Source organism: Equus asinus, chromosome 15, assembly GCF_041296235.1.
Source record: "Equus asinus isolate D_3611 breed Donkey chromosome 15, EquAss-T2T_v2, whole genome shotgun sequence".
Classification (NCBI taxonomy): Eukaryota; Metazoa; Chordata; class Mammalia; order Perissodactyla; family Equidae; genus Equus; species Equus asinus.
Genome location: NC_091804.1, coordinates 19,823,473 through 19,850,197, shown reverse-complemented (window position 1 = coordinate 19,850,197; position 26,725 = coordinate 19,823,473). Strand labels below are relative to the sequence as shown.

At 39.0% G+C, this 26,725-nt stretch overlaps 1 protein-coding gene across 2 annotated transcripts in view; it reads right to left on the bottom strand.

The window, feature by feature from the left end:
- DNAAF9 (dynein axonemal assembly factor 9) overlaps positions 1-26,725 on the bottom strand; it is a 160,488-nt gene that overhangs the window by 86,504 nt on the left and 47,259 nt on the right. For both annotated transcript variants that reach the window (XM_044747890.2, XM_070485649.1), the window contains exons 8-12: positions 24,783-24,881; positions 19,859-19,914; positions 16,223-16,358; positions 4,407-4,488; positions 2,851-2,887 (exon numbers count right to left, since the gene is read on the bottom strand). In XM_044747890.2, the coding sequence (XP_044603825.2) occupies positions 2,851-2,887; positions 4,407-4,488; positions 16,223-16,358; positions 19,859-19,914; positions 24,783-24,881 (410 nt within the window). The remainder of the gene's footprint in view (positions 1-2,850; positions 2,888-4,406; positions 4,489-16,222; positions 16,359-19,858; positions 19,915-24,782; positions 24,882-26,725) is intronic.

The window sequence follows — 26,725 nt, the reverse complement described above, 5'->3', positions numbered from 1 at the left end:
TCCCCCTCCTAAAGTATCCCCCCTCCCCCCTCACCAATCTTGGTCTTTTTCTCTGACTTCTCACCACCTAAAGTCATTATAAGAAGGTTTTTTCTTTGCCAGATTGGGACTGCCATAAAGGTCCCTAGAAAATCCAAGTCTGGTTCCCTTTAGGGCAGGGTTTCTTAATCTCAGCATTATGGTCCAGATAATTCTTTGTTGTGGGGTCTGTCCTGTGCATTATAGGATGTTTAGCAGCATCCCCAGCCTCTATCTATTAGATGCCTATAGTAGCCCCAGTTGTGACAAACAAAAATATCTCCAGACATTGCCACATGTCCCTGGGAATGGGGGGAGGAAAGGTGGGGTGGGAGGACCGGTAGGAGTAAAACTGCCCTTGGTTGAGAACTGCTGCTTTAGAGGAAGGAGACCCAGGATGTTATTAGGATAATTATAGAGAGAAGGGGCTCATCCACGAGGTCCTGAAAGGTAAAGAAGGTGCCAAGCAAGGAAATGATAAAGCCTCACTTAAGAATATGTCTATTTTTAAGCCTGAGACTCTTGCAACAGGTGAAGGAAGGCAACAGGAGTTGAAAGCAGGAAGGAACACAGAAATGATCTGGTCTAACACTCTCATCTTACAGAAAAAGCAAATAAGTCCTCTGGAGGTGGAATAAACTGTCCAAGGCCACAGAAAATTAATGACAGACTTGAACTCATGTCTGCTCTCAGCCACATCATCCTGCCAACTTCTTTAATTTCCTCCTTGGGTCCTGCATCACCCCTCTACATTGTAGGTAAGAGACTTGAGCTGGGCAGAAGAAAAAGTACACATAACAAAATGACAGCTCCAAGGATCAACATATCCTGAAGATTGTTGGCCAGGTCATGGGAGAAGGGTATGTCCTGGTAGGAAGGGGCCCGGCAGGAACCTTGTCAATGAGCTTGGCCACTTCCAGGTAAGACCAGAATCCTCCACACCTTGACACTAACGGCAAAGCTTTATAGAGGCCCACACCAAAGACATACAAAGACACCCTTCCTCGTTCCCCGACTCAGCTCGACTCAAACATTACTAGGTACCAACATGGGTCAGGCCTCCCTCGTGCTTGGCCTTCTCCTATACGGACCTCAGACAAGAGCTCAATACAAAGCCACCTGGCTGCTGACTCATAAAATGGCCTGGAGGGGAGGCCTGAAACCCAGGACAAGGGAAGGGTCTGCTCCGTGCCTGGATAGCACTGCTATTGCCTTCACTAGGACTCCACAAGGCCCAAGTTCCACCAAGTCTATGATTCAGCAAGTCTCCTGACGTGGGCCCAAACACCCCTCAATACCAGTCCCTGAAGCACGGCACCAATGGGTTAGGTTTAGGCGAAATATCTAAGGGTCTAAGATGAGGATCCAGGGCAGTGGATAAGCACAGCTGGCATGGAAGCATAGGCAGGTACAAAGTAAGATTATACAGACCCACCAATATATGAGAATGTGGTTGACTTGTTGCTAAAGCGAAGAAAACCCACAAAAAAAACTGTAGACACACTATAATTACAGCTACACAAAATGGAAATGTATAATTTTTTAAAAGCCCAGCAAGATACACATTAAGATACAAATGAGTAGTGCCAAAGAGGAGGAACTATGGTTGATCTTATTTTCTCTTCTCTATTTTCCAAATTTTCTGTAGTGTGATTATATTACTTACATTATATTTTTTCCAAAACAGCTTCATGGGCCCCAACCCAGAGATTCTGATTCAGTAGTTCTGGGAACTACTGTAGCCTAGGGAATATACATCTTTAGAAAGATTCTTAGATGATTCTTTGTGGCCATCACTGTTAACGTTTAGGAAGCACTGGTCTAGACCCCACTAGTTTATGCTGGGATATGTAATTAGGTAATAAGAAAACTCTATTATGCTTATATTTCGGAAAGAAAATTCCTTTTTGGAATTCAGTAGTTCCAGCATTATTATGGACTGAATTGTGTCCTCCCAAAATTCACGTTGAAGCCTAACCCCTAATGTGACTGTATTTGGCAACAGGGCCTTTAGGGAGGTAATTAAAGTTAAATGAGGTCATAAGGGTAGGGCCCTAATCCAATAGGACTGGTGTCCTTATAAGAAGAGGAAGAGACACCACAGATCTCTCTCTCTACCTGAACATATAAGAAAGGCCATGTGAGGATACAGTGAGAAGGCGGCGGTCTGCAACTTAAGGAGAGAGGCCTCACCAGAAACCAACCCTGCTGGTACTTAGATCTTGGACTTCTAGCCTCCAGAATTGTGATAAAATAAATTTCTGCTGTTTAAGCCACCCAGCCTGTGGTATTTTGTTATGGCAGCCCAAGCAGACTAATACAAGCATTAATTAGTTTATTTCCTGTCTTGGTTTCACCCTAGTCAACAGAGGACCTTCCTAAAGTTACACAACCTAAGTTTGGATCCTAGCTCTGTTCCATGAGCCTAAGTGTCAAATCCAGAGGAAACAGTGCTCAGATCAGATGAGGTTCTACACAGATTCTCCCAATGGGTTTCAGGATGTTTTACTTTTAGGAAAGCCCCTAATAAAAAATACACTATGTAGGAGACATATTAAGAAGAGTTATGCTATTTAAATGCCTGGGTGTGCAGGTAGAAAGTCTCTGGATTCTGGAGAGAGGAGCAGATGACACAGCTGGCAGTCTCCGGCCTGGACTCCAAGGTGACAGACAGGGGCTGGGACCTCCCAGGAAATTATATAGCTCCGCTCATCTCTGAAACCAGATGTCCTATCCAATGCTGATCTCAAAAAGAAGTAGACAGGACAGCCGTAACTTCTGAGTAACTCAACTTTGAGAAAGAAAAAAAATGAAATAGAAATGAAGACTTACATCTGCTCAGTTTTCTTGGGCTGCTTGTTGTCATCACCTGTGAAAGAGAACGATGTATTAAGAATGTGACTAGCTGGCCCCATGGCTGAGTGGTTAAGAATGTGACAAGATCACAGGAGATGCAAACACTGCATAAGGAGGCTAGAATTTCTTAATTTAATTTGAAAGAGATGTCAAGAACTACTACATTTGGGGCCAGTCTTGTGGCCGAGTGGTTAAGTTCGTGCACTCCACTTCGGCGGCCCAGGGTTTCACTGGTTCGGATCCTGGGCGCAGACATGGCACTGTTCATCAAGCCATGCTGAAGCGGCATCCCACATGCCACAACTAGAAGGACCCACAACTAAAAATATACAACTATGTACCAGGGGAGAAAAAGGAAAAATAAACTCCAAAAAAAAAAAAGAAGATGTACCTTTAGGCCAGTGGGGTTATTAAAAAAAAAAAAAGAACTACTACTTTTTTTTAAGTACAGTAAAAGTGCAAACAACAGTGAAACCTAGCTTCTCCCAGTATCCTCCTGGACCTTCACCCCTGACACTGACTTTAACAACCCACTCAGCATCACCACTAAACACCAGAGAAGACAGGTGGAATCTTATGCTCTGGAATGTTTTTGCCTTTATTTTTAATTTTTTTTAATTAGGAGGTGTAAGTAAACAGGCTCATTTCTGCCTCTTTTTTAATCTTCTTAATTATCTGGCCCAAGTCATGCTTCTTTCAGTTTCTCAGCTTCTATAAAAACACTCAGGAGAAAAGCTGATATACTCTCCTCTGTGGAGCAGTGCTGACATCCTCATTCGTTCCAGAGGTTCTTCTCCACGTCTCTTTGGATATCTGTGGCTTCTTGTTACCCTAGCAAGCAGGGAAGCCCCAGTCAGCCTAGCTTTTCTGGATGGCCCTGCAGCATGGAGTACTTGCTCCTGTGAATGTTCCCAGGTCGTGGCCTTCTACCGTGGCCCTTCCTCATTTTCCTTACAAGAAGAGCAGGCACCTGGCTGAGACCCCCAAGCTCCCAGTGCAGCCCATACCTCCTGGTATCTCCAGACAGGACTCACTCATCTTTGTCTTCCCTCTGACACTGAGCACACAGTCTTACACATGGTTAGACTTAATATATGTTGAGCTGATAATTATTCTTCCTGAACACATTCTGTGAGAGATGTGTTAGGCACGTCAACTTTCCACCTGGAATCAGAGAGGAAGGTAGAAGCCTACAAATTGGTATCATAACTGCTTTTTTTTTTCCTCCTTCTTCTCCCCAAAGCCTCCCAGTACATAGTTGTGTATTCTAGTTATAGGTCTAGTTCTAGTTCTGCTATGTGGGATGCCACTGCAGCATGGCTTGATGAGCAGTGCTAGGTCTGCACTCAGGACCCAAACCAGCAAAACCCTGGGCCACCACAGTGCAGCGCGTGAGCTTAACCACTCGGCCATGGGGGCGGCACTCATATCATAACTTCTGAAGAAAGTAGTAAATCGTGATTCCATTTCTTGTTCATGGGAGAAACTATTCATTAGGTAAATTGATGAGATGATGACTTACAGGGACTTACCCAAATAAGGAATGTGAGTAGCTCCAAAAAAGTATGTTCTTGAACAAGCAAGGGGTCCCTTTGGTGAGACGCACTGTACTACCTGGATGTCAGGAAAAAATAAAAGTAAAAAAGGAGGAGGGACTTAGGTGTGTACTGTTAGAGAAACAAAAAGTATACAGTTAACGGAAATCAATTTAATTTTACAAACAGCTGATTTATTAGTTTTTAAAGGCAAGGGAAAAGATCATCTTTAATTGTTGTTTTTCCAAAGGCATCTTATGTGTATGTTTTTAATCTTGGCTATATCGTGAGGTTACTGTTTGGGTCATCCTAGGATGCTAATGAATTCACAACATAAAAGGAAAAGAAGAAGAAATGTGCTTGGGTTTTGACTGCTATTAATATCAAAGCCAGAATTTTCACAGTAAGGACACTGGCCAACATGACAGGTGACGTGGGGGGCAGCTACAAATTCAGGAAAGGAGGGTCCTATCCAGGTCCCCACCTTCATTTGTATCTCATCTCCATACATAGGCCTTGCAGAAGAGAAAAATAAGTTCTCTAGATTTTTAAATTCTTATTCTTCTTCCCTGATCAGTTGTTCGTTTATATAGACATGGAAATGGATGTCCTTTTCTCTTTTGAAAATCCAAGATTTCATCAGGGCTCCTAGGATAGCAGGTACAAAATGCAAAAATGCTACCACAAGAACTAAAGTAAAGGAAATTAGCACAATATATAAAAAGTAGCTAAATATGACACAAATATTCATTCCTTCCATTTTACTCCATTGTTTAAGGAAGACATTGTTTGGAAGTCTCAAGAGAATACAAGGTATTTTTCTGTAATATTGTGAACACTGTGAATCCAAGTTACAGATCTGAAATAAGAACTTATTCTGACTAACCTATAATTCACCATAGTGAATATGATCAATATTGCCATGACCCTAAATGAAAACACATGTACATATTTCTAACTGTTGGTTAATAGGTGTAGTTCCTCAATTAAAACATGTTCCTTGGATTTCCAAATTTTCCCTAACAAAAGGTTTTTTTAAAGGTGCCATGTGTTTCAAATCTGCTTCCTTCGATCATGTCATAAATTTGTGTAAGCACATAGTGACATCAAATTCACTGACATTTACATTAAAAAAGAAATCGGCAGAGCAAAATTTGCATATGTAATGTAAAACATCAGATAATCTGGATTTACATTTTATATGTCACCTATTAATCAGTAAATTATTCACAAATGGCACAGAAATGGAAAGGGTAAGTATGTTACCTTGAAATGAATAGCTGAATGAAGATGAGCAGTCATAATCTAGGGCCCCCCAACCCCAGGACTAGAACTCAGGTAAGTTTCTTGACTTCATTAGATTTCTGTGTTTGTAAAATAAAGACCCCCAATTATTACAGAAAGTTGTGTAAAGAACTTGATAACTTTTTTTATTAATAGGCTATTTTTTAGAGCAGTTTTAGGTATACAGAAAAACTGATGGAAAAGTACACAGAGTTCCCACATATCTCCTCTCCTTCCCTCTACCCCCACAATTTCCCCTATTATTTATGTCCTATAATATTGTTACATTTGTTATAACTGATGAACTAATATTGATAAATTATTATTAACTAAAAAGTCTGACCAATACATTAACTAATTATTAACAAAGTTTACATTAGGGTTCATTCTTTGTGTTGTACATTCTATGGGTTTTCACAAATGCATGACATGTGTCCATCATGACTATATTATACAGAATAGTTTCACTAACCCTAAAAATCCCCATTGCTCCATCTATTCTCTTTTCCCTTCCAAACTCCTGGCAACCACTGATCTTTTAACTGTCTCCATTACTTTACCTTTTCCAGAATGCCATATAGTTGGAACCATACAATACACAGCCTTTGCAAATTGGCTTCCTTCACTTAGCAATATGCATTTCAGGTTTCTCCATGCCTTTTTAAGGCTTGATACCTCTTTCTTTTTATCAATGAAAAATATTCCATTGTCTGGATGTACCACAGTTTATTTAACCATTCACTAAAGGACATCTTGGCTGCTTCCAAGTTTTGGCAATTATGAATAAAACTGTTATTAAAATGTTCCTTGTGTAGGTTTTTGTGCAGACATAAGTTTTCAACTCATGTGGGTAAATACCAAGGAGCACGACTAATGGATCATATGCTAAGATTATGTTTAGTTTTGTAAGAAACTGCCAAACTGTCTTCCCAAGCGGCTGTGCCGTTTTTCATTCTTACCAGTAATGAACGTGAGTTCCTGTTGCTCCACGTTCTTTCCAGCATTTGGTGTTGTCAGTTTTGGATTTTTTCTTTTATTGACTTCATAATAGTTTACATCATTGTGAAATTTCACTTGTACATTATTTCTTGACGGTCAGCATATAAGTGCACCCCTTCACCCCCTGTGCCCTCCCCCTAGCCCCCTTCCCCTGGTAAGCATGGAACTGTTCTCTTTGTCCGTGTGTTTGTTTATCTTCCACATATGAGTGAAATCATATGGTGTTTGTCTTTCTCTGTCTGGCTTATTTCACTTAGCATAATATCTTTCAAGTCTACCCATGTTGTTGCAGATGGGATGATTTTGTCTTTTTTTCTGGTGAGTAGTATTCCATTGTATATATATACCAAATCTTCTTTATCCAATCATCGGTGATGGGCACTTGGATTACTTCCATGTCTTGGCTATTGTGAACAGTGCTGCAATGAATATAGGGGTACATGGGTCACCTTGGATTGTTGATTTCAAGTTGTTTGGATAGATACCCAGTAGTAGGATAGCTGGGTCACATGGTATTTCTACTTTTAGTTTTTTGGGGAATCTCCATATTGTTTTCTACAGTGGCTACACCAGTTTGCATTCCCACCAGCAGTGTATGAGGGTTCCCTTTTCTCTACACCCTCTCCAACACTTGTTATTTTTAGTCTTAGTAATTACAGCCATTTTAACAGTTGTAAGGTGCTATCTTAGTGTAGTTTTGATTTGCATTTCCCTGAAGATTAATGATGTTGGACGTCTTTTCATGTGCTTATTGGCTATCTGTATATCTTCTTTGGAAAAATGTCTGTTCATATCCTCTGCCCATTTTTTGATCGGGCTGTTTGTTTTTTTGTTGTTCAGTTGTGTGAGTTCTTTATATATTTTGGAGATTGCCACTTGTCAGATATATAATTTGCAAATATTTTCTCCTAATTGGCGGGTTGTCTTTTTGTTTTGATCCTAGTTTCCTTGCCTTGCAGAAGCTCTTTAATCTGATGAAGTCCCATTTGTTTATTTTTTCTTTTGTTTCCTTTGTCTGAGAAGACATGGTATTTGAAAAGATCCTTTTAAAAAGTTTGATGTTAAAGAGTGTACTACCTATATTTTCTTCCAGAAGTTTTACAGTTTCAGGTCTGATCTTCAAGTCTTTGATCCATTTTTAGTTTACTTTTCTGTAAGGCATGAGATAATGGTCTACTTTCATTCTTTTGCATGTGGCTGTCCAGATTTCCCAACACCATTTATTGAAGAGACTATATTTTCTCCGTTCTATGTTGGGACCTTTGTTGAAGATTAGCTGTCTGTAGACGTGCAGTTTTATTTCTGGGCTTTTCAGTTTTGTTCCCTTGATCTCTGTGCCTGTACCATGCTGTTTTGATTACTATGACTTTGCAGTACATTTTGAAGTCAGGGGTTGTGATGCCTCCAGCTTTGTTTTTTTTCCTCAGGATTGCTTTAGTTATTCGGGGCCTTCGGTTGCCCCATATGAATTTTAGGATTCTTTGTTCTATTTCCATGAAGAACGTGACTGGGATTCTGACTGGGATTGCACTGAATCTGTAGATTGCTTTGGGTAGTATGGACGTTTTAACTACGTTTACTCTTCTGACCCATATGCATGGAATATCTTCCATTTCTTTACGTCATCACCAATTTCTTTCAATAATGTTTTATAGTTTTCATTGTATAAGTCCTTTGCCTCCTTGGTTAAATTTATTCCTAGATATTTTATTCTTTTTGTTGCCATTGTAAATGGGACTGTGCTCGAGTTCTCTTTCTGTAAGTTCATTATTAGAGTATAGAAATGCCACTGACTTTTCTAAGTTGATTTTGTGCCCTGCAACTTTACTGTAGTTGTTGATTATTTCTAATAGTTTTCTGATGGATTCTCTAGGGTTTTCTATATATAAGATCATGTTGTCTGCAAACAGTGAGAGTTTTACTTCTTCATTTCCTATTTGGATTCCTTTTATTCCTTTTTCTTGCCTAACTGATCTGGTCAAAACCTCCAGTACTGTGTTGAATAAGAGTGGTGAGAGTGGACACCCTTGTCTTGTTCCTATTCTCAAAGGGATGGCATTCAGTTTTTCCCTGTTGAGTATGATGGTGGCTGTGGGTTTGTCATATATGGCTTTTGCTATGTCAAGGTAATTTCCTTCTATCCCCATTTTGTTAAGAGTTTTTATCATAAATGGTTTTTGAATCTTCTCAAATGCTTTCACTGCATCTATTGAGATGATCGTGTGGTTTTTATTCCTCATTTTGTTAAAGTGGTGTATCACACTGATTGATTTGCAGACATTGAACCATCCCTGTGTCCTTGGTATAAGTCCCACTTGATCATGATGTATGATCTTTTTGATAGATTTCTGTATTCAGGTTGCCAATATTTGTTGACGATTTTTGCATCTATGTTCATCAGTGATATTGGCCTGTAGCTTTCCTTTTTTCGTGTTATCCTTGTCAGGCTTTGGTATCAAGAGTGACATTGGCCTCATAGAATGTGTTAGGAAGCATTCTGCCTTCCCTAATTTTTTGGAATAGCTTGAGAAGGATAGGTATTAAGTCCTATTTGAAAGTTTGGTAGAATTCTCCAGGGAAGCGGTCTGGTCCTGGGCTTTTATTTTTTGGGATGTTTTCGATTACTGTTTCAATCTCTTTACTTGTGATTGGTCTATTCAGATTATCTATTTCTTCTTGGTTCAGCTTTGGGAGGTTGTGAGAGTCTAAGAATTTACCCATTTCTTCTACATTGTCTATTTTGTTGGCATATACCTTTTCATAGTATTCTCTTATAATCCTTTGTATTTCTGTGGTATCCGTTTTTATTTCTCCTCTTTCATTTCTAATTTTATTTATCTGAGCTTTCTCTCTTTTTTTCTTTGTAAGTCTGGCTAGGGGTTTGTCAATTTTGGTTATTCTCTCAAAGAACCAGCTCTGTGTTTCACTGATTCTTTCTACTGCCTTTTTTGTTTCAATTGCATTTATTTCTGCTCTGATTTTTATTATTCCTCTCCTTCTGCTGACTTTGGGCTTTGTTCTTCTTTTTCTAATTCAGTAAAGTGTACTTTGAGATTGCTTATTTGGGATTTTTCTTGTTTGTTAAGGTGAGCCTGGAGTGCGATGAATTTCCCTCTTAGTATCACTTTTGTTGCATCCCATATGAGTTGGTATGGTATGTTTTCATTTTCATTCGTCTCCAGATATTTTTTGATTTCTCCTTTAATTTCTTCAACGACCCATTGGCTGTTCAATAGCATGTTGTTTAGTCTCCACACCTTTGTCCCTTTCTCAGCTTTTTTCTTGTAACTAATTTCCAGCTTCATAGCACTGTAATTGGAAAAGATGCTTGTTATTATTTCAATCTTCTTAAATTTATTGAGGTTTGCCTTGTTTCCCAGCATATAGTCTATCCTTGAGAACGTTCCAGGCGCACTTGAGAAGAATGTGTATTTTGCTCTTTTTGGATGGAGGGTTCTATATATGTCTATTAAGTCCAACTGGTCTAGCTTTTCATTTAATTCCACTGTTTCCTTGTTGACTTTCCGTCTGGATGATCTATCCATTGATGTGAGTGGAGTGTTGAGATCCCCTACTATTATTGAGTTATTGTTAATATCTCCTTTTAGGTTTTTAACTGTTGCTGTATGTACTTTGAAGCTTCTGTGTTTGGTGCATAGATATTTATAAGTGTTATGTCTTCTTGGTGGAGTGTCTCTTTGATCATTATATACTGCCTTCTTTGTCTCTCTTTATCTGTCTTATCTTGAAGTCTACTTTGTCTGCCATAAGTATTGCAACACCTGTTTTCTTTCGTTTGCCATTAGCTTGGAGTATTGTCTTCCATCCATTCACTCTGAACCCGTGTTTGCAGTGTTTTGGATTTTAGCCATTCTAACAGGTATGTAATGGATGGTTAAATTATTGCTCCAAACATTTCACCATCCTTACTGACTCTTCTATAAGTCTGTGAGATCCTGAAAGGCAAAGACATTGACTATATATTTTCTTCACCTAGCACAGTGATTGGCACATAGTAGACACTCAGTAAAGATTACCAAATTAATGAGTGAAAGCCCTTTGGCTTTGGAGTCATAGAGACCTAAGAACAGAAACCGGCTACACCATCCACAATCTGAGTGTGCACTGTGGGTGGGTTTTTTTTTGCGATAAAACTATTTTAAAGTATACAATTCAGTGGTGCACTAGTTTTATCACTGTGTTCTTTTGTCCTTCTTAACGTTCTAAAATTACTTCTTTTATCATTTCCTCTGTTTGAACCAAACTTCCTTTAATTGTTCTTTTAGGGTAGGTCTGCTGGCAACAAATTCTCTTAGTTTTCCTTCAACTGAGAATGTCTTGATACCCTCTTCATTCCCAAAAGAGATTTTTCACTGGATATAGATTTCTAGGTGGCAGTTCTCTTTTAGCACTTGAAAAATGTTGTGCTACTTCCTTGTGGCTTTAATGGTTTCTGATGAGAAATATACATTCATTCTGATTGTTTTCTTTATAGGTAGTGAGGTGTCATTTCTCTCTGGCATTTCTCCTTTATCTTTTTAGAAGTTTGAATCTGATGTGTATTGGTGTGAATATCTTTGGGTTTAATCATGTTTGGGGTTCACTAAGGTTCTTGAATTTAGAGGTTCATGACGTTTTTGGGCCAAATTTGGGAAATTTTCAGCCATTGTATTCTGAATATTTTTTCAGTGCCATTCTCTTTCTCCTCTCCTTCTTGATATGACAATGAAAGGAATGTTAAGATCTTTTGTGATAGTCCCACAGATCTCTCAGGTTCAGTTTTTTTCAGTCCATTTTGCCCTGCTGTTCAGACTGGGTAATTTCTATTGTTCTATCTTCAAGTTCACTGATTTCTTAACTCTCTCTTTTCCATTCTGCTGTAGTCCGTTCACAAATTTTTTATTTTGATTACTGTATTTTTAGTTCTAATATTTCCATTAGGTGGTTCTTCATATCTATTTCTTTGCTGAAACTCACGATTTTTAAATTTACTTCAAGGGTATCTGTAATTGCTCAATGAAGCATTTTATAATGGCTGCTCTAAACTCTTGTTGGTTACTTCTCACATCTGTATTATCTCCAGTGTTGGCATATGATGATTGCCTTTTTTCATTCAGTTGGAGATCTCTAGTGATTTTTCAATTGAAACCTGGACATTTTTCAGCGGTTTTCCTACAGTTGGCAATATACATTTATAACTAATCTAAGTCCACCTTCAAATTATACTTGATACACATGATATCACTTCATGTGTAGCGCAGGTACCTTGTATGAGAACAGTACCATTTCCTTCCTCCCATCCTGTATGAAACTGCTGTCATTCATTTCACTTATCCATAAGTTATAACCACCTAATACACTGTTACTATTATTAATCTTTTAGATCAGTTAAAAATAAAAGATTTTATTTACCTTCATTTTTTCCTTCTTTGATGTTCTTCCTTTCTTTATGTAGAACCAAGTTTCTGATCTATATAAATTTTTTTTAATGCCTAAACAACTTCTTTTAACATTTCTCCCAGGGCAGATCTGCTGGTGACAAATTCCGTTTTTCGTTTGTCTGAGGAAGTCTTTATTTCTTCTCTACTTTTCCCCTCTTTTCTTTTGAATATAATTTTGCTGGATATAGAATTCAGGTCAGTGGGGTTTTTTCTTTTCAACCCTTTAAATATATCACTCCATTCTCTTCTTGTTTGCATGGTTTGATAAGCAGTCCACTGTAATTTTTATCCTTGTTCCTTTACAGATAAGGTATTTTTTCCCTCTGGCTTCTTTTAATATTTTCTCTTTAATGTCTTTGGTCTTTTGAAATTTGAATATGATAGGTCAAGGTATAGATATTTTGGTATTTATTCTACTTAGTGTTCTCTAAGCTTCCTGGATCTATGGTTTCGTGTCTGTCATTACTTTTGGAAAACTCTTGGCCAGTATTACTTCAGATATTTCTTGTGTTTCTTTCTCTCTTTCTTCTCCTTCTGATATTCCCATTATATATATGTTACACTCTTTGAAAGTGCCTCACAGTTCTTAGATGTTCTCTTCCTTGTTTTTGATTTCTAGCATTTCCTTTTGATTCTTTCTTAGAGTTTCCATCTCTGTGTTTACATTATCCATCTGTTCTTACATGTTGTCTACTTTTCCCATTAGAGTCTTAATATATTAATCACAATTATTTTAAATTCTCTGTCTGAAGATTCCAAAATATGAGTCATATCTGAGTCTGGTTCTGATGGTTGCATTATTTCTTAAGATTGCCATTTTTTTTTTTCCTCCTTTTAGCATGTCTTGTAATTTTTTGTTGAAAGCCAGGCATGATGTATCAGGTATTAGGAACTGAAGTAAATAGGCTTTAATGTCAGGTTTTATGTTAATCTGGCAGGGAGTTGGGTCATGTTTAATTTCTCTGTAGTTGCAGGTGCCAGGGGCTTCAAATTCCTCTAGTGTTGCTGTATTTGTCTTTGCTGTTGTCTTTGAGTTTCCATAAGAACTCCTCCTTGGGGCTGGCCAGGTGGCACAGTAGTTAAGTTCACAGGTTCTGCTTCTCAGCAGCCTGAGGTTCGCCAGTTTGGATACCAGGTGCAGACACGGCACCGCTTGGCAAGCCATGCTGTGGCAGGCGTCCCACGTATAAATTAGAGGAAGATGGGCATGGATGTTAGCTCAGGGCCAGTATTCCTCAGCAAAAAAAAAAGAGGAGGACTGACAGTAGTTAGTTCAAGGCTAATCTTCCTCAAAAAAAAAAAAAAAAGAACTCCTCCTTGAACAGTCTGCACCTTGAAGCTCTCTTACCAGTAATCCCTTATATTGAAGACCTGCTGGCATGGTGGTAAGGTAATGGAGGAGGGAAAGTGTTCTATAATCTTATGATTACATCTGAGTCTGTTAGTGGGCCTGTGTCCCTGGGCTATGACCTTCACAAGTGTTTCTTAGATTTTTCTTTTTTGTTCCCTCCCTTAGGTAAGATAGGAAGGATAGAGTGTGCTGCTGGAGTCAGGTAAATGTCCTTCTCTCAGATGAGATAAGGCTCTGGTAAAGTCCTTTTCTTGGAGAGTAGGCCTTTGTTATATTTCAAAATGGTTACTCTTCTCTTTCCCCTGCTGGAGTCACGAGGGGGATTGGATTTTCTTGGCTCTTTACCATGAGAACCTGGAGGTGTTCCTAGAAGTTAAACCCACAAATGCCTGGGGGCCCCTCTAAGACTGTGTCCCCCAGGAGTTTCTCACTCTCACACTGGTCTAAATGCAGCCTCCAGGAATGCATCAAAATTATGACTTAAGTGTGGCTTCTGCTCCAGGTAAGCAGGTACTGGCTGTGACTCTGTGGACTCACCTGACTCTCTAGACTTTGGAGTGGCAGTCTGCCTTGAGACTTCAGTTCTCTGAGTCCAACACAAATGTTAGTTTTTAGTTTATTCAGCTTTTTCTTGTTGTAAATATGGGAGGGATGATTTCCAAGCTCTTGACATCTTAGGGCTGATACTGGAAGTCTTCTCTGGATCTTATTTAAATCTCGTGTTTTAGCAGGCCTCCTCTGATACCGCTTCCGTGGGTGAACAGGTGAGACTGATGTTTCATTACTGCCAGGTAAGACTTGAAGTCCAGGTTCTCTACTCAGCCTCTATTAACACTCAGTGTGAGTGCAAGTGTGTGTTTGAGTATGAGTGTGTGTATGGTGGGGGTCCTCCTTATTAATGTTGGGCAGGGGTGGGAGTTCAGATTCCCCAGTATGCCTCTGCTGATACCACCTGGGCTTGGGAGAGTGACAGACACAATGGGTAAGGCAGTGGCCATGTTATCACTGAGTGGTTGTCAAAGTCCTGATTCTCCATTGGCCTCCAATGATACTACCCCAAGGAGGGACACCTCATTTCTGCTGAATAGGGGTGGAAGTCTAGGCTCCCCTGTGGTCTCCACTGACACTGTGACGGGGTAGGGTTCATTAGTGCCCACAGGGATGAAAGTCATTGGGTCTTCTCTGACACTACCCTGACAGGAGTGGGGTTGAGGGGATGGCACTCCATTATAGCCTGGTAAGGGTAGACATCTAGGCTCTCCACTCAGCCCTTGCTGACAGGGATGGGGTGGAGATGCATTTTTTTCTATGGGTTTTGGCTGGAGTAGAACAGCTGTTGTCTAAAAGGTTTCTGTCTTGCTAGGCTGCCCTGTTCCTGGTCCTTTGGCCAGAGAGAGCAGGCTTTTCTTGGGGCTTTTTATGTCTGTGCCTATTGGTATTTCCAGGTTGCCAGCTTGTCCAGTATCCAGGCTGGGATACATAGGCAAAAAGAAACTCCAGAAAACTCACTGCCATTTTGTTCTTTTGGTCCTGAGGTTTTTAGCCAATCTGTCTTCTTCTACCTTTCAGAGTCTTCCTATGTTTGTTTTATACGTAACATCCAGGGTTTTTAGTTTTACTTAGTGGGAGGAATAGGTAAAAGTATGTCTACTCCATCTTCCCAGAAGCAGAAATCAGATTGTCTCTTTATTTTTGATTTAATATGTAGAGTCAACAAGATTACACAGAGAAGCCCACATCAGTTGCTATTCCAAGAGTGCTCTGGAGGGTTAAAATGAGGCCTGAGCCCTCCCTTTACAGGCCAGCAAGATCCTGACAGCATATCCATTCAAGTAGCCCTATATGCCTGACTGGGTTGGAGGTAGATCTCAGGTCTCAGTCCAGAGACTTGGGTCTCATGTTCCCCAAATCCAAATTTGAAAAATAATAGTACCTATCTCCCCAGCTCTCCTGATTGTCAGGAACATTTTGAAAACACTTAAAATTCCATAGAGTCTTACAATCATTAGAATCTCATATTTCAGTCTAATGTTTCCTGTAAAAGAATGCAGCAATTTACCATCAAGTGTAAAAATTTTCTCCCTGGCACCCTCAATAAAATAACAGTGATCCTCAAGGTTTATGTCCTGAAATCTAACACTCAAGACATACCAAACTTAGGCTTGGAATGACTGTCTATTTTCAAGTTAATTTACAATTCTTATTCTACTGACAATACTACTCTGACAACTTAAAGAGTTTGGTTTGTGAAAGTATTTATTTTTATTTTTGTGCGTGTGTGTAAGATTGGCCCTGAGCTAACATCTGTTGCCAATCTTCCTCTTTTTTGCTTGAGGAAGATTGTCACTGGAACATCTGTGCCAATCTTTCTCCATTTTATGTGGGATGTGGCCACAGCATGGCTTGACAAGTGGTGATAGGTCTGTACCCAGAATCCGAACCTGCGAACCCTGGGCCACCAACGCAGAGCACATGAACTTAACCATCGCGCTGGCCCTGAAAGTATTTTTTTTTAAACCTTTTTCCTTCAAATATTTAAAAATTAAATATTTTTTCAAATCATACCCAGTACTTACACAAAAATACCTACAGTCAGTTTCCAATCACTTTTCATTCTAAAACAACTTCAAGTTAAAGGTTAAATCAATACATTAACTGGAAAGATTCCTTTTATCCAGCTCCCCTCCTCCCTATTTGATAATAAAACCAATTAAGCACCCAGCAGTCAAGCCACTCACCATGTGTTTGGCAAAACTCCCACTGGGACCAGTGCTGCGTACCAGGTGCCCTTCAGAAGGGAAGTTAAAGTTGCCAGCATTCAGATTTTCTCGTGTGGAGTGATTACCAAAGAGAACAAATGGCTGCCTATTAGGGCTGGAGGGGCAAATCAAAAACATGTGATTAGAAAAGAGATTCCCAGCCAGGACAATCTCCCAGGGAGTGAGTTCTTGGGCTTTTCTGAGTGGTGTCTGGCAGTATGAGCAAAGTAGTCAGTACAGCCCACCTAATGCTCCTTGCTGGTTGGGAAGGGATACCAGATGTCTCGATTCCTCTTACTGACCCATAGGGATCAGTCATTTAGGGACATAAGTAAACCCTAATCAGGTTTATATTTTCAGCTTGTCCTACTTCTTAAGGAGAAAGTTCCATAAGTTTGCTGTCCATGATGCAGAGATGAAGCAAAATCCCAGTTTTAGACAATAGCATCTTAGTAGAAATATAAATTTTAAAGAATGATAGTAGTTCTGATGCTTGGACTGTAGACACAATAGAGCCATTAACCATTCCTGAGTAGCTTTCAGGAGGGAAGGAGGAGAGTAGGGTTGTAAATGTTCTCACCACCACACCTACCTGCCCCTGCAACCATCACCTTTTGCCCTCTCCTCTCTTGCTGGACTTGTGTTTTTATTTTTGTTTTTTCTTTTCACATTCTGCTCACTTCTCAGCAGACGTCAATCGACCCCTCTCAGGTGTTTCACTCAAATCACTCTTGAAAAGGTCACAAAATGTCTTTTTTTTCTTTTGCCTTTATTCCCAAATGCCTTTTATGTAGCATATAACAAACCCAATGGTCAGTCTTCAGCCCACCCTTCCTTGGTCTCTCTGAAGCACCTGACACTCTCCCCCTGCAAGAACTGTTGCTTCTCAGTCTTCCTTGTCCGTCATTTCCTCCTCTACCTGGCCTCTGAACATTCCTAGGGTTTTACTTTCAGCTGTTTTTTCTCTCCTGTCCTCTCATGATCTACTCCTAAACCTGTTTCCCTTCCAGTTTTTGCAGTATAAACAGCACTATCATTCACCTAGGGACTGAGCTAGACCTAAGAGGCCTCCTTGACTTCTGCTCCCTCACCCTCTAAATGCAATCAATCTACCCAAATTTCACTCCTATTTGTCCAGTTCCCTCCATCCACATGGTCACATGCCTAGTCCATGCCACCATTCTTTTTTCCCTGGAGAAGTGCAATGTTTCCTTGCTTCCACTCTTGCCCTCCTATAATCTAATCTCCACATTGCAAGAAGGATGATCATTTAAATATGCAATGCTTTTATGTTATTTTCAGGAGACAGACCAAAATCTTTCACATGGCCAGCAAGGATTTGCATGGCCTGGCCTGGCCAACTTTTTAGCTCCACGTAGGGCCACTCTCCCTCAACTCTCATACTCCAGCCAAACTCACCTTCTTTTATCTTCCTTAACACACATTTCTTTTACGTTCCTTATGTTCTCATCTCAGGACCACTGCTTTTCTCCCTTCTCTAAATTATCTTTACTCATCATTCAGATTTTCCTCCTGAAGAGGTCATGCTCTCCAGTTATGATATTTGCAGTACTATGTCCTTTGCTCCTTCATGGCACCAATCAGAGTTTGTAATTATATATTCTTGGTGAGGTTGCTTGATTAATGTCTTACTTCCCCACCGCACTATACACTCCATGAGGGCAAAGACCATGTCTGGTTTATTTTTTAACCAAGTATCTCTTGCTTAGTATGTCACATGTTCTCAACATATATTCAACAACTAAAGGATATTTTTTATTTTAATTTTTTGAGGAAGATCAGCCCTGAGCTAACATCTGCTGCCAATCCTCCTCTTTTTGCTGAGGAAGACTGGCCCTGAACTGACATCCATGCCCATCTTCCTCTATTTTATATGTGGGACGCCTACCACAGCATGGTGTGCCAAGTGGTGCCATGACTGCACCCAGGATCCGAACCAACAAACCCCAAGCTGCCGAAGTGGAACATGTACACTTAACCACTGCGCCACCAGGCCAGCCCCTAAGGAAATTTTAAAAAGAGTTTCTGCTATGGACTGAATGTGTCCCCATAAAATTCATGTGAAAATCCTAACCCCCAAAGTTTAGGATGTAGGGCCTTTGGGAGGTGATTAGGTCTTAAGGATGGATCCCTCATGAATGGGATTATTAAAGAGGCTCTGTGGCCAAGTGGTTAAGTTCATGCGCCCAGCTTCGGCGGCCCAGGGTTTCTCTGGTTTGAATCCTGCACAGAGACATGGTACCGCTCATTGGGCCATGCTGGGACAGCGTCCCACATGCCACAACTAAAAGGACCAAAGCTGGGAATACATAGCTATACATAGCTATGTACTGGGGGGCTTTGGGGAGCAAAAGGAAAAATGAAATCTTTCAGAAAAAAAAAAGAGGCTCCAGAAAGATTCATCACCCCTACTGCCATGTGAGGTTATAGTTAAATCACAGCTATCTATGGGGAAGTGGGCCCTCACCAGACATTGAATCTGCCAGTGCCAAGATCTTGGACTTCTCAGCCTCTAGAACTCTCAGAAATAAATTTTTTTTTGTTTATAAGCCACCCAGTTTATGGTATTTTTGTCACAGCAGCTAAAACAAATAAGACAATTTCCTGTATCCTCTACCTTTTCCTTAAATTGCCCTTAGTTGTCATGCAGAAAATTCTTTGCATTTCTTTTCATTACTCTTAAAAATACTTCCTTAAGCTTCACGCAAACAGGGGCTCTTAAAAATAAACATGACTCTGATTTTTCTTCTAAAGCTTAATTCAAGCTAAGTGACACTTTGGGCAGAAAAAGATGATTAGTTTGTCTCACTATCAGATTGGATTGGAATTGGGGAAGAAAAGAGAGGAAAGATCTACTCTCATCTATCCATTAGTGGAACTCTTCCCTGCTGGGCCCTCCTGATGATCTCTACACGAGAGGTGCTGAAGGCAACACTTGAAGAAAACAAACACAGCAACCCTCACTGCTCCAGGTCTTCCTCTGGCTGGACCTTTACACTAGATCCCTTTTACTTCCCACAAGCCACTACTGATCCCTGCCCAGCTCTTGGACACTCTGCTTCCTCTCGCTTTCCTGGGCTAGGGAAATAATAAAAAAATTCCCTTCTTTAGATTTCAGCAAGCTACAGTGTTTTAAAAGCTAGTTTACTAAAAAGCTATATTTAAAAAGTACAAAAATACAGGGGCTGGCCCCCTGGCCGAGTGGTTAAGTTTGCACGCTCCGCTGCAGGCGGCCCAGTGTTTCGTTGGTTCGAATTCTGGGCGCGGACATGGCACTGCTCATCAAGCCATGCTGAGGCAGCGTCCCACATGCTACAACTAGAAGGACCCACAATGAAGAATATACAACTATGTACCGGGGGGCTTTGGGGAGAAAAAGGAAAAAAAATAAAATTAAAAAAAAAAAAGTACAAAAATACAAAAGCAGTGAAACAGATGATTTTACAGAGTATAGATTTCTTACCCAGTGATGATTAAAGTCAACCCATGTTTTCCTGACTCTAGCTTCTGAACTTATATGCTCCCCCATATCCATCCTCCTTGTCAACCCCATTTTCTCTACTACCATTCATCTTTCTACTCTAAAAACCTTACCTGTTTTCAGTTATATGGCTGGAGATCATTCCATGACTGAAGTAACTTCTGAATGGCTAAAAAAGAAGTCAACATTGTATGTATTAAGATCATAATTTTATAAAACAATCACAAAAACTCTCATATATGTATCTATGTATATAATGTGTGTGAGTGTGATAGAGACAGAGTGTGAGAGTGAGAGAGAGAGAAATGTATGTTTGTAGATAAGAACGTGGAAGAATGTGGTGGATAGCAAAATGAATTTTGGGGACAGGTAGCAAACAAACAAAAAAAATAGCAAAGAAATAAAAGACAAAAGGCTACAAAAGAAAAAGAAAAGGAAATGAAAGAAAAGAAATTATTGTCAAATTTTACAGTTTTTAACTACTGAAAGGAAACTGGACCAAACACAACTATGGTCCAGGTTACTAACCATATGGAAATTTTTTCTTCTATTTAAAAAATTTTTTTCTACATTTCCAATAAAGTAATATATATTCATTCTAACACACTAATTTAAAATGAGCAATGAGGAAGAATCGAAGGAACTCAGAAGTACACTGATGGAAGCTTCCCAGGTAATCACAGAAGTGCTTCCTGACTCTGGTGTGCACAGTGCTAGGCTAAACACTAACCAAAATTGATACACAGGGTCAAAAGGGTTCAAATTTCAAAAGGTAATTTTAATCCCCATAAATAACACCTGTTGGGTTTTTTCCCCAATTAGATAAGTAATATATGCTTATTTTACAATACAATAAAAACTGCCTACAATCTCTAAGAACTGTTAACATTCTGGTACATTTTCTTTAAATCTATTTTCTATGATACATTCATAGAATATATATGACTGTACCAAAGTTCATTAAATAGTCGTCTACTCTTGGAAATTTATATTGCTACTAACTCTCTTATATCATGAACAATACTGTAAGGAACAACTGTTCATAAATTTTATCTGCAGCTCTGATTATTTCCTTAAGGCAGATCTGGAAATGAAATTATAGGGGAAAAAGGCAGAACTATATTGCCAAATTGCTTTTCAAAAAAGTTTTATCAATGTACATTTCTACTTACAATACATGAGTGTGCCTAGCTCAGGGTATCATCATAAACAATGTCCATTAAATGTCCATTTAAAAATATATTTGCCAGGGGTCAGCCCCATGGCCAGGTGGTTAAAGTTCTGTACACTTTTCTTCAGTGGCCTGGGGGTCATGGGTTCGAATCCTGGGTGCAGACCTACTCCATTAATCATCCACGCTGTGGAGGCATCCCACATACAAAGTAGAGGAAGACTGGCACAGATGTTAGCTCAGGGCTAATCTTCCTCAAGCAAAAAAAGAGGAGGCTTGGCAATGGATATTAGCTCAGGGCAAATCTTCCTCACAACAATAAATAAATATGGGGCCAGCTCCGTGGCTGAGTGGTTAAGTTCATGCACTCCGCTTAAGCAGTCCAGGACTTCATCAGCTCAGATCCTGGGTGTAGACTTACTACTGCTCATCAGGCCATGGTGGGGTGGCGTCCCACACAGCAGGGCCAGAAGGACCTACAACTAGGATGTACAACTATGTGCTGTGGGGCTTTGGGGAGAAGAAGAAAAAAAAAGACTGGCAACAGATGTTAGCTCAGGTGCCAATCTTTAAATAAATAAATAAATAATAAAAATAAAATAAAAATATATTTGCCAAGTTGATAAATGAAAAATGGTACCTCATTGTTGTTTTATTTTACATCCCTTTGATTTTTAATGATGTAGAATATTTCAGATATGTTCAATTTCCCTTTGATAATTAACTGTTTATTTACATGCTCTGGGTGTTATCAATTGGAGTTTTGGTGTTTGTCTTATTGATCTGTAAAAACTCTTTATACATTAAAATAATCATAGCTAAAATTTACTGAGGTTTTACCATGTGAACTGTGACAGGCACTTAAATGTATTATCTCAAATAATCCTAATAACAACCAAAGCAGTTCATTCTCTCTTTATTCCCTCTCTACAGAGGAGCACCAGATCACAAAGCTAGTGAACTGCAGAGCTGGGATTCTAACTGGGTAGTGATTTGGTTAAAAAAGATCAAATTAAATCCATATCTCACATCATACACACATAAAACTCCCAAATGAATTAGGGATATAAATGTAAAAAATTAAACCATACAAGTACCAAAAGGGTGAATTCCTCTTTAACCTTAGATTAAAGACTTTCCGTATACAATGATTCAAAATCCAGAAACAATAAACGAAAATACTGACAAATTTACAGAAAGATAAAAAAATATTCATGGCAAAAAACACCATAAACAAAGCAACTGATAAATACGGAAGAAATATTTGGAATATATACCACAGAGAAAAAGTTAACTATCCTAAATATATAAAGAACTCTTAAAAACTAAGGGACAAAAGACCTAAAACCTATGCTCTATAGTTCAGTTAGTAATTTTGAACCAACATTAAAATGGGAAAAAGATATGAGAAAAAAAACCAAAATGGCCTTCAAACGTGAAAAAATGTTTAAGCTTACCCGCAATCAGAAAAATAGGAATAAAAATAATAACAAGATACCATTTCTCATCTATGAGACTATCAAAAATTAAAAAGCATGACAACACATTCTATTGGTGAGGCTGTGGTGAAACAGGCACCCTCATATATTGCTGGTGGGAATGCAAATTGGTACAACCCTTCCGAAGGGAGATCTGGCAATAGCTAAGACAACTACGTATGCACTCACCTGTTGACCCAGCAATCCCATTACTAGGTATACCAATCTCCAATAACATGAAAATACATAAGCACAGAGTTATTTACTATGGTTCTGTTTGCAAGGCAAAATATTGAAAACAGCCTAAATATGCACACATAAGAGAGTGGGTGAATAAATTAAGATAAATCCACACAATGGAGTACTAGGAGCTATAACAAAGAATGAGGAAGATCTCAATGAACTGACCTGGAGAGAGTTCCAGGATATATTGCTAAGTGAAAAAAGAAAAGTGGAAATGACTGCATATAGTGTGCTACCTTTCAATGAAAGAAAGAAGAGGATACAAGAAAACAGACATGTATCTGGTCATCCGCAAAACAGACAGAAAAGATAAAACCAGAAACTGAAGAGATTTGTTACCTACTAGTAATGGAGTGGGTGCAAAAAGGGTGGAGAGAAGTAGGGAATGAGAAGGGGGTAGTAAGAAACAAGGGGTGCCAGATACACCACTGAGTATACCTTTTGGAATATCTTTCACTCTTAGAACCAGCAATGAGAGAAGGAAAAAAAATCCAAGTAACTGAAAAGGGCATCAGTCAGAACTCGAACAACCTCAAGTGGCCTAATACAGAGGTAAATGGATGAAAAGAGGACAAAAAAAAATTTGAAAAAATAACGGCCAAAAACTTTCCAAACTTGATGAAAACTATAAATCAACAGATCTAAGAAGCTCAACAAAACCCAAGCACAAGAAAATATGAAGAAAATTACAGTGAGATATCCCATAATCAAATTACTCAAAACCGGTAACATAAGAGAAAAATCTTAAAAGCTACCAGAGGAAAAAAAGACCAGTTATGTACAGAGGAACAAGAATAAAGATGAAAGACTTCTCATCAGAAACAATGTAAGTGAGCAAGACAGTGGAACACATCTTTCAGATACTGAAAGGAAAAAATTGTCAACCTAGAATTCTATACACAGCAAAAATATCTTTCAAAAATGAAGCTGAGGGGCCGGCCCCATGGCCGAGTGGTTGAGTTCACGCGCTCTGCTTTGGCGGCCCAGGGTTTCGCCGGTTCAAGTCCTGGGCACGGACACGGCACCACTCATCAGGCCATGCTGAGGCAGCGTTCCACATGCCACAACTCTAGAAGGATCCACAACTAAAAAAAAAATACACAACTATGTACTGGGGGACTTTGGGAGAAAAAGGAAAAATAAAATCTTAAAAAAAAAAAGAAGATGAAATAAAGATTTTTTTTTCAGACATACAAAAGCTGGAAGAATTAATCACCAGAAGATTTATACCACAAAAAATGTTAAAGGATATCCTTCGAAGAGAAGGAATTCATACCAAATGGAAATCTGGAGCTACACAAAGAACGAAGAGCATCAGAAAGAGTAAATACATGGGCAAATACGTAAGATTATTTTATTATTTAAATCTTTAAAAAATATTTAAAATTTTAAAAATCTTTAAAGAATAAAAAAACTTTAAAAAATATTTTCAAAAATATTTAAATCTTTAAAAATATTTTAAAGATTTAAAAAAGAAAAGATAATTTTAAAAGATAGTTGTTTAAACAAAAATAATAGCAATACTATAACATGATGTAAAAATAAAATGCATAACAACAGAAATCAACTCCAGTTCCAAAGATCAGAAGTAGGGATTGTTCTGGGCCACAGTGGAGCACAGAGCTGAGGACTGGCAGTGCAAGCCCAAGGTAGGCTCAAGGTCACTCTTCTGATCCTTCCTGTTGACTAGTTTTGGGGAGGGTCCTGCGCCTTGGTTCCTGCTTTAAACACCTCATTTTACTCATGGAGTGGGTCTTAGCCTGAACAACTTCACTACTGTTGTTTGCCTGGAAAGAAAGCCTGTCATTACCTAGAGGTTCAACTGACAAAGGTGTGCTACTCATATGTGGAGAATTATTCCTAAGCTTACTAACCAGTGCCCAACAGAATTCCTAGCTGACAGGCACCATCACACGAAAAAATGAGTATCCTTCTTATAGAGAAGCTGATACAAGAAAAAAACTTCTTATATGGGGGTTGGCAGGTTGGCATGGGGGTTAAAAACTTCTTTACAGCATGCAATAAAGTTAAAGAAATGATAACCAAAACAAATTAGAATTGGTAGCGTCATATTCTGAAAAAAATTCAAAAATAAATAAATTAATTAACCAATTTCTTCTTTCTCTTGACCCTTCCCATACATACCTCACCCGCCTGAGATTCAGAAAGTTCCAGCAGGAAAGGAATTTCTGTGTCAAAATTAGCAAAGAAGCTAGTCCATTGACGTTCAAAAGCCACCAAATCCTAGGAAGAAAATGAAAAAGATAATGTGTTTGGTCAAATAAAGGAGGTACTTTAGAAAACCAGAATCATGAAACTGCATCTGATCTCAAAATACCAGATGATTTAAATATGTCATTTTAAATGGCAGTAGCAAACTACTGATACATGCCACCACATGGATGAAGCTCAAAAACATTATGCCAAGTAAAAGAAGCCGGATATAAAAAAACTCCATTTATATGGAGTAAGGTCCATTCATATGAAATATTCAGAAAAGGCAAATCTATAGAGACAGAAAGTAGATTAACGGTTTGCATGAGGCTTGGGAATAGGAATGGCGATTGACTGCAAGTGAGCACAAGGGAACTGTTTGGGTTGATGAAAATGCTCTAAAATTCAATTGTGGTGATGGTTGCACAACTCTAAATTTACTAAAAATCACTGAATTGTACACTTGAAATGAGTGAATTTTATGGTATATAAATTATACTTCAATAAAGCTGTTCTTAAAGAGGACACTAATGGCCCCCAAGTGCCTTACTTTAGCAACCCTTGTTGGAAAGGGAGTTGTTATGAGGCCCCTCAAGGATGGTACTACGTCTAGTGCCAAGAGGGTTATAATCAGTGAAAGTTTGTTCAAGGACAAATTAGTTGACCTTAGTTAGAAGTCCGGTGGGGCCAGGGGTGACCCAGAGCCCTCTCCTCCCTCAGCTTCTCCTCCCAGCGGCCATGGGAGTATGAGCAAGTCTACACACTCCCAGGTGACTTTCCTCTATGTGCAGCCTCCCTCCCTCCCTCATCCCAGCTGATTTTCAGCCTCCTCTCTGAACTTATTCCTGTTCCCAATCATCACACATTGCTTTTTGCTACTGGCTCTTCTTTAAAGCATCATCAGTTAACCAAAAAACATCAACATGAGTTGCTTGACAAGATAGCCCTCAAGTAATATCTTTGCCCTTATTTTGAAGTTGCTGATAATTTCTACTCAAATTGGACAGTTGTCTTCACTGTCCATCTCACACTGTGTACGTGTTAAGCCTGGTGCCTTGCTTGCAGCAGGCAATCCATTTGCTGCACTAAAACTGGCCAGATCTATGCTCTCTTCCATTTTTCTCCTCCAGTAGAGGATATACAAGTGCTCAGACCTATGGGCTCTGTGCTAGCCATGTATTGATTCTGTTTTTGGCCCTAAGCCTAAAGCACAATGGACCTCTGCTGGGAATTATTAGTGTAAACTACATTCTCACTAATGGCTTTGCTATTTTAGAGAGTGAGAGAGAGATGTATGAAATAGGTATACACATATATACATATATGTATATTACACATAATATATATTATATACACATATCTAAAATTATCTTCAGTAATGATGTAGGTGACAGTGCTGATACTGTTTTCTGAGCAAGAGAAGAGAAAATAAAAAGTAGATTTTAAGAAGTAATATAGGTATGGAGTGGCTCTCTTTTTAATAATTTTCTAGAGACACAAGTAATGACTAGAATTGCATTTTAATTACTTTGGTTTGGGGATTCAAATTTTATTAAGAACATTTGTAGACTCACAAGAGATCCCTGCACACATTTATGGTCATTTTTATATATATATAGTAATTTTTATCCAATTTGGGATTTGCTGAGCTTCTTAGATCTCTGGGTTGATATATTTCACCAATTAAGAAAGTTCTTGAACATTATGAACTCAAGCCTCCTGCTCCATTTTCTACTTTCCTTCTGGGACTCCAATTATACTGTTAGATCATTTAGCATTGTTTGAGAACTACTGGATGCTCTGTTCCACTCCCCCTTGCTCTATTTCTCTTTGTCCTTCAGTTTAGAAACTTTCTATTGACCGATCTTTGAGTT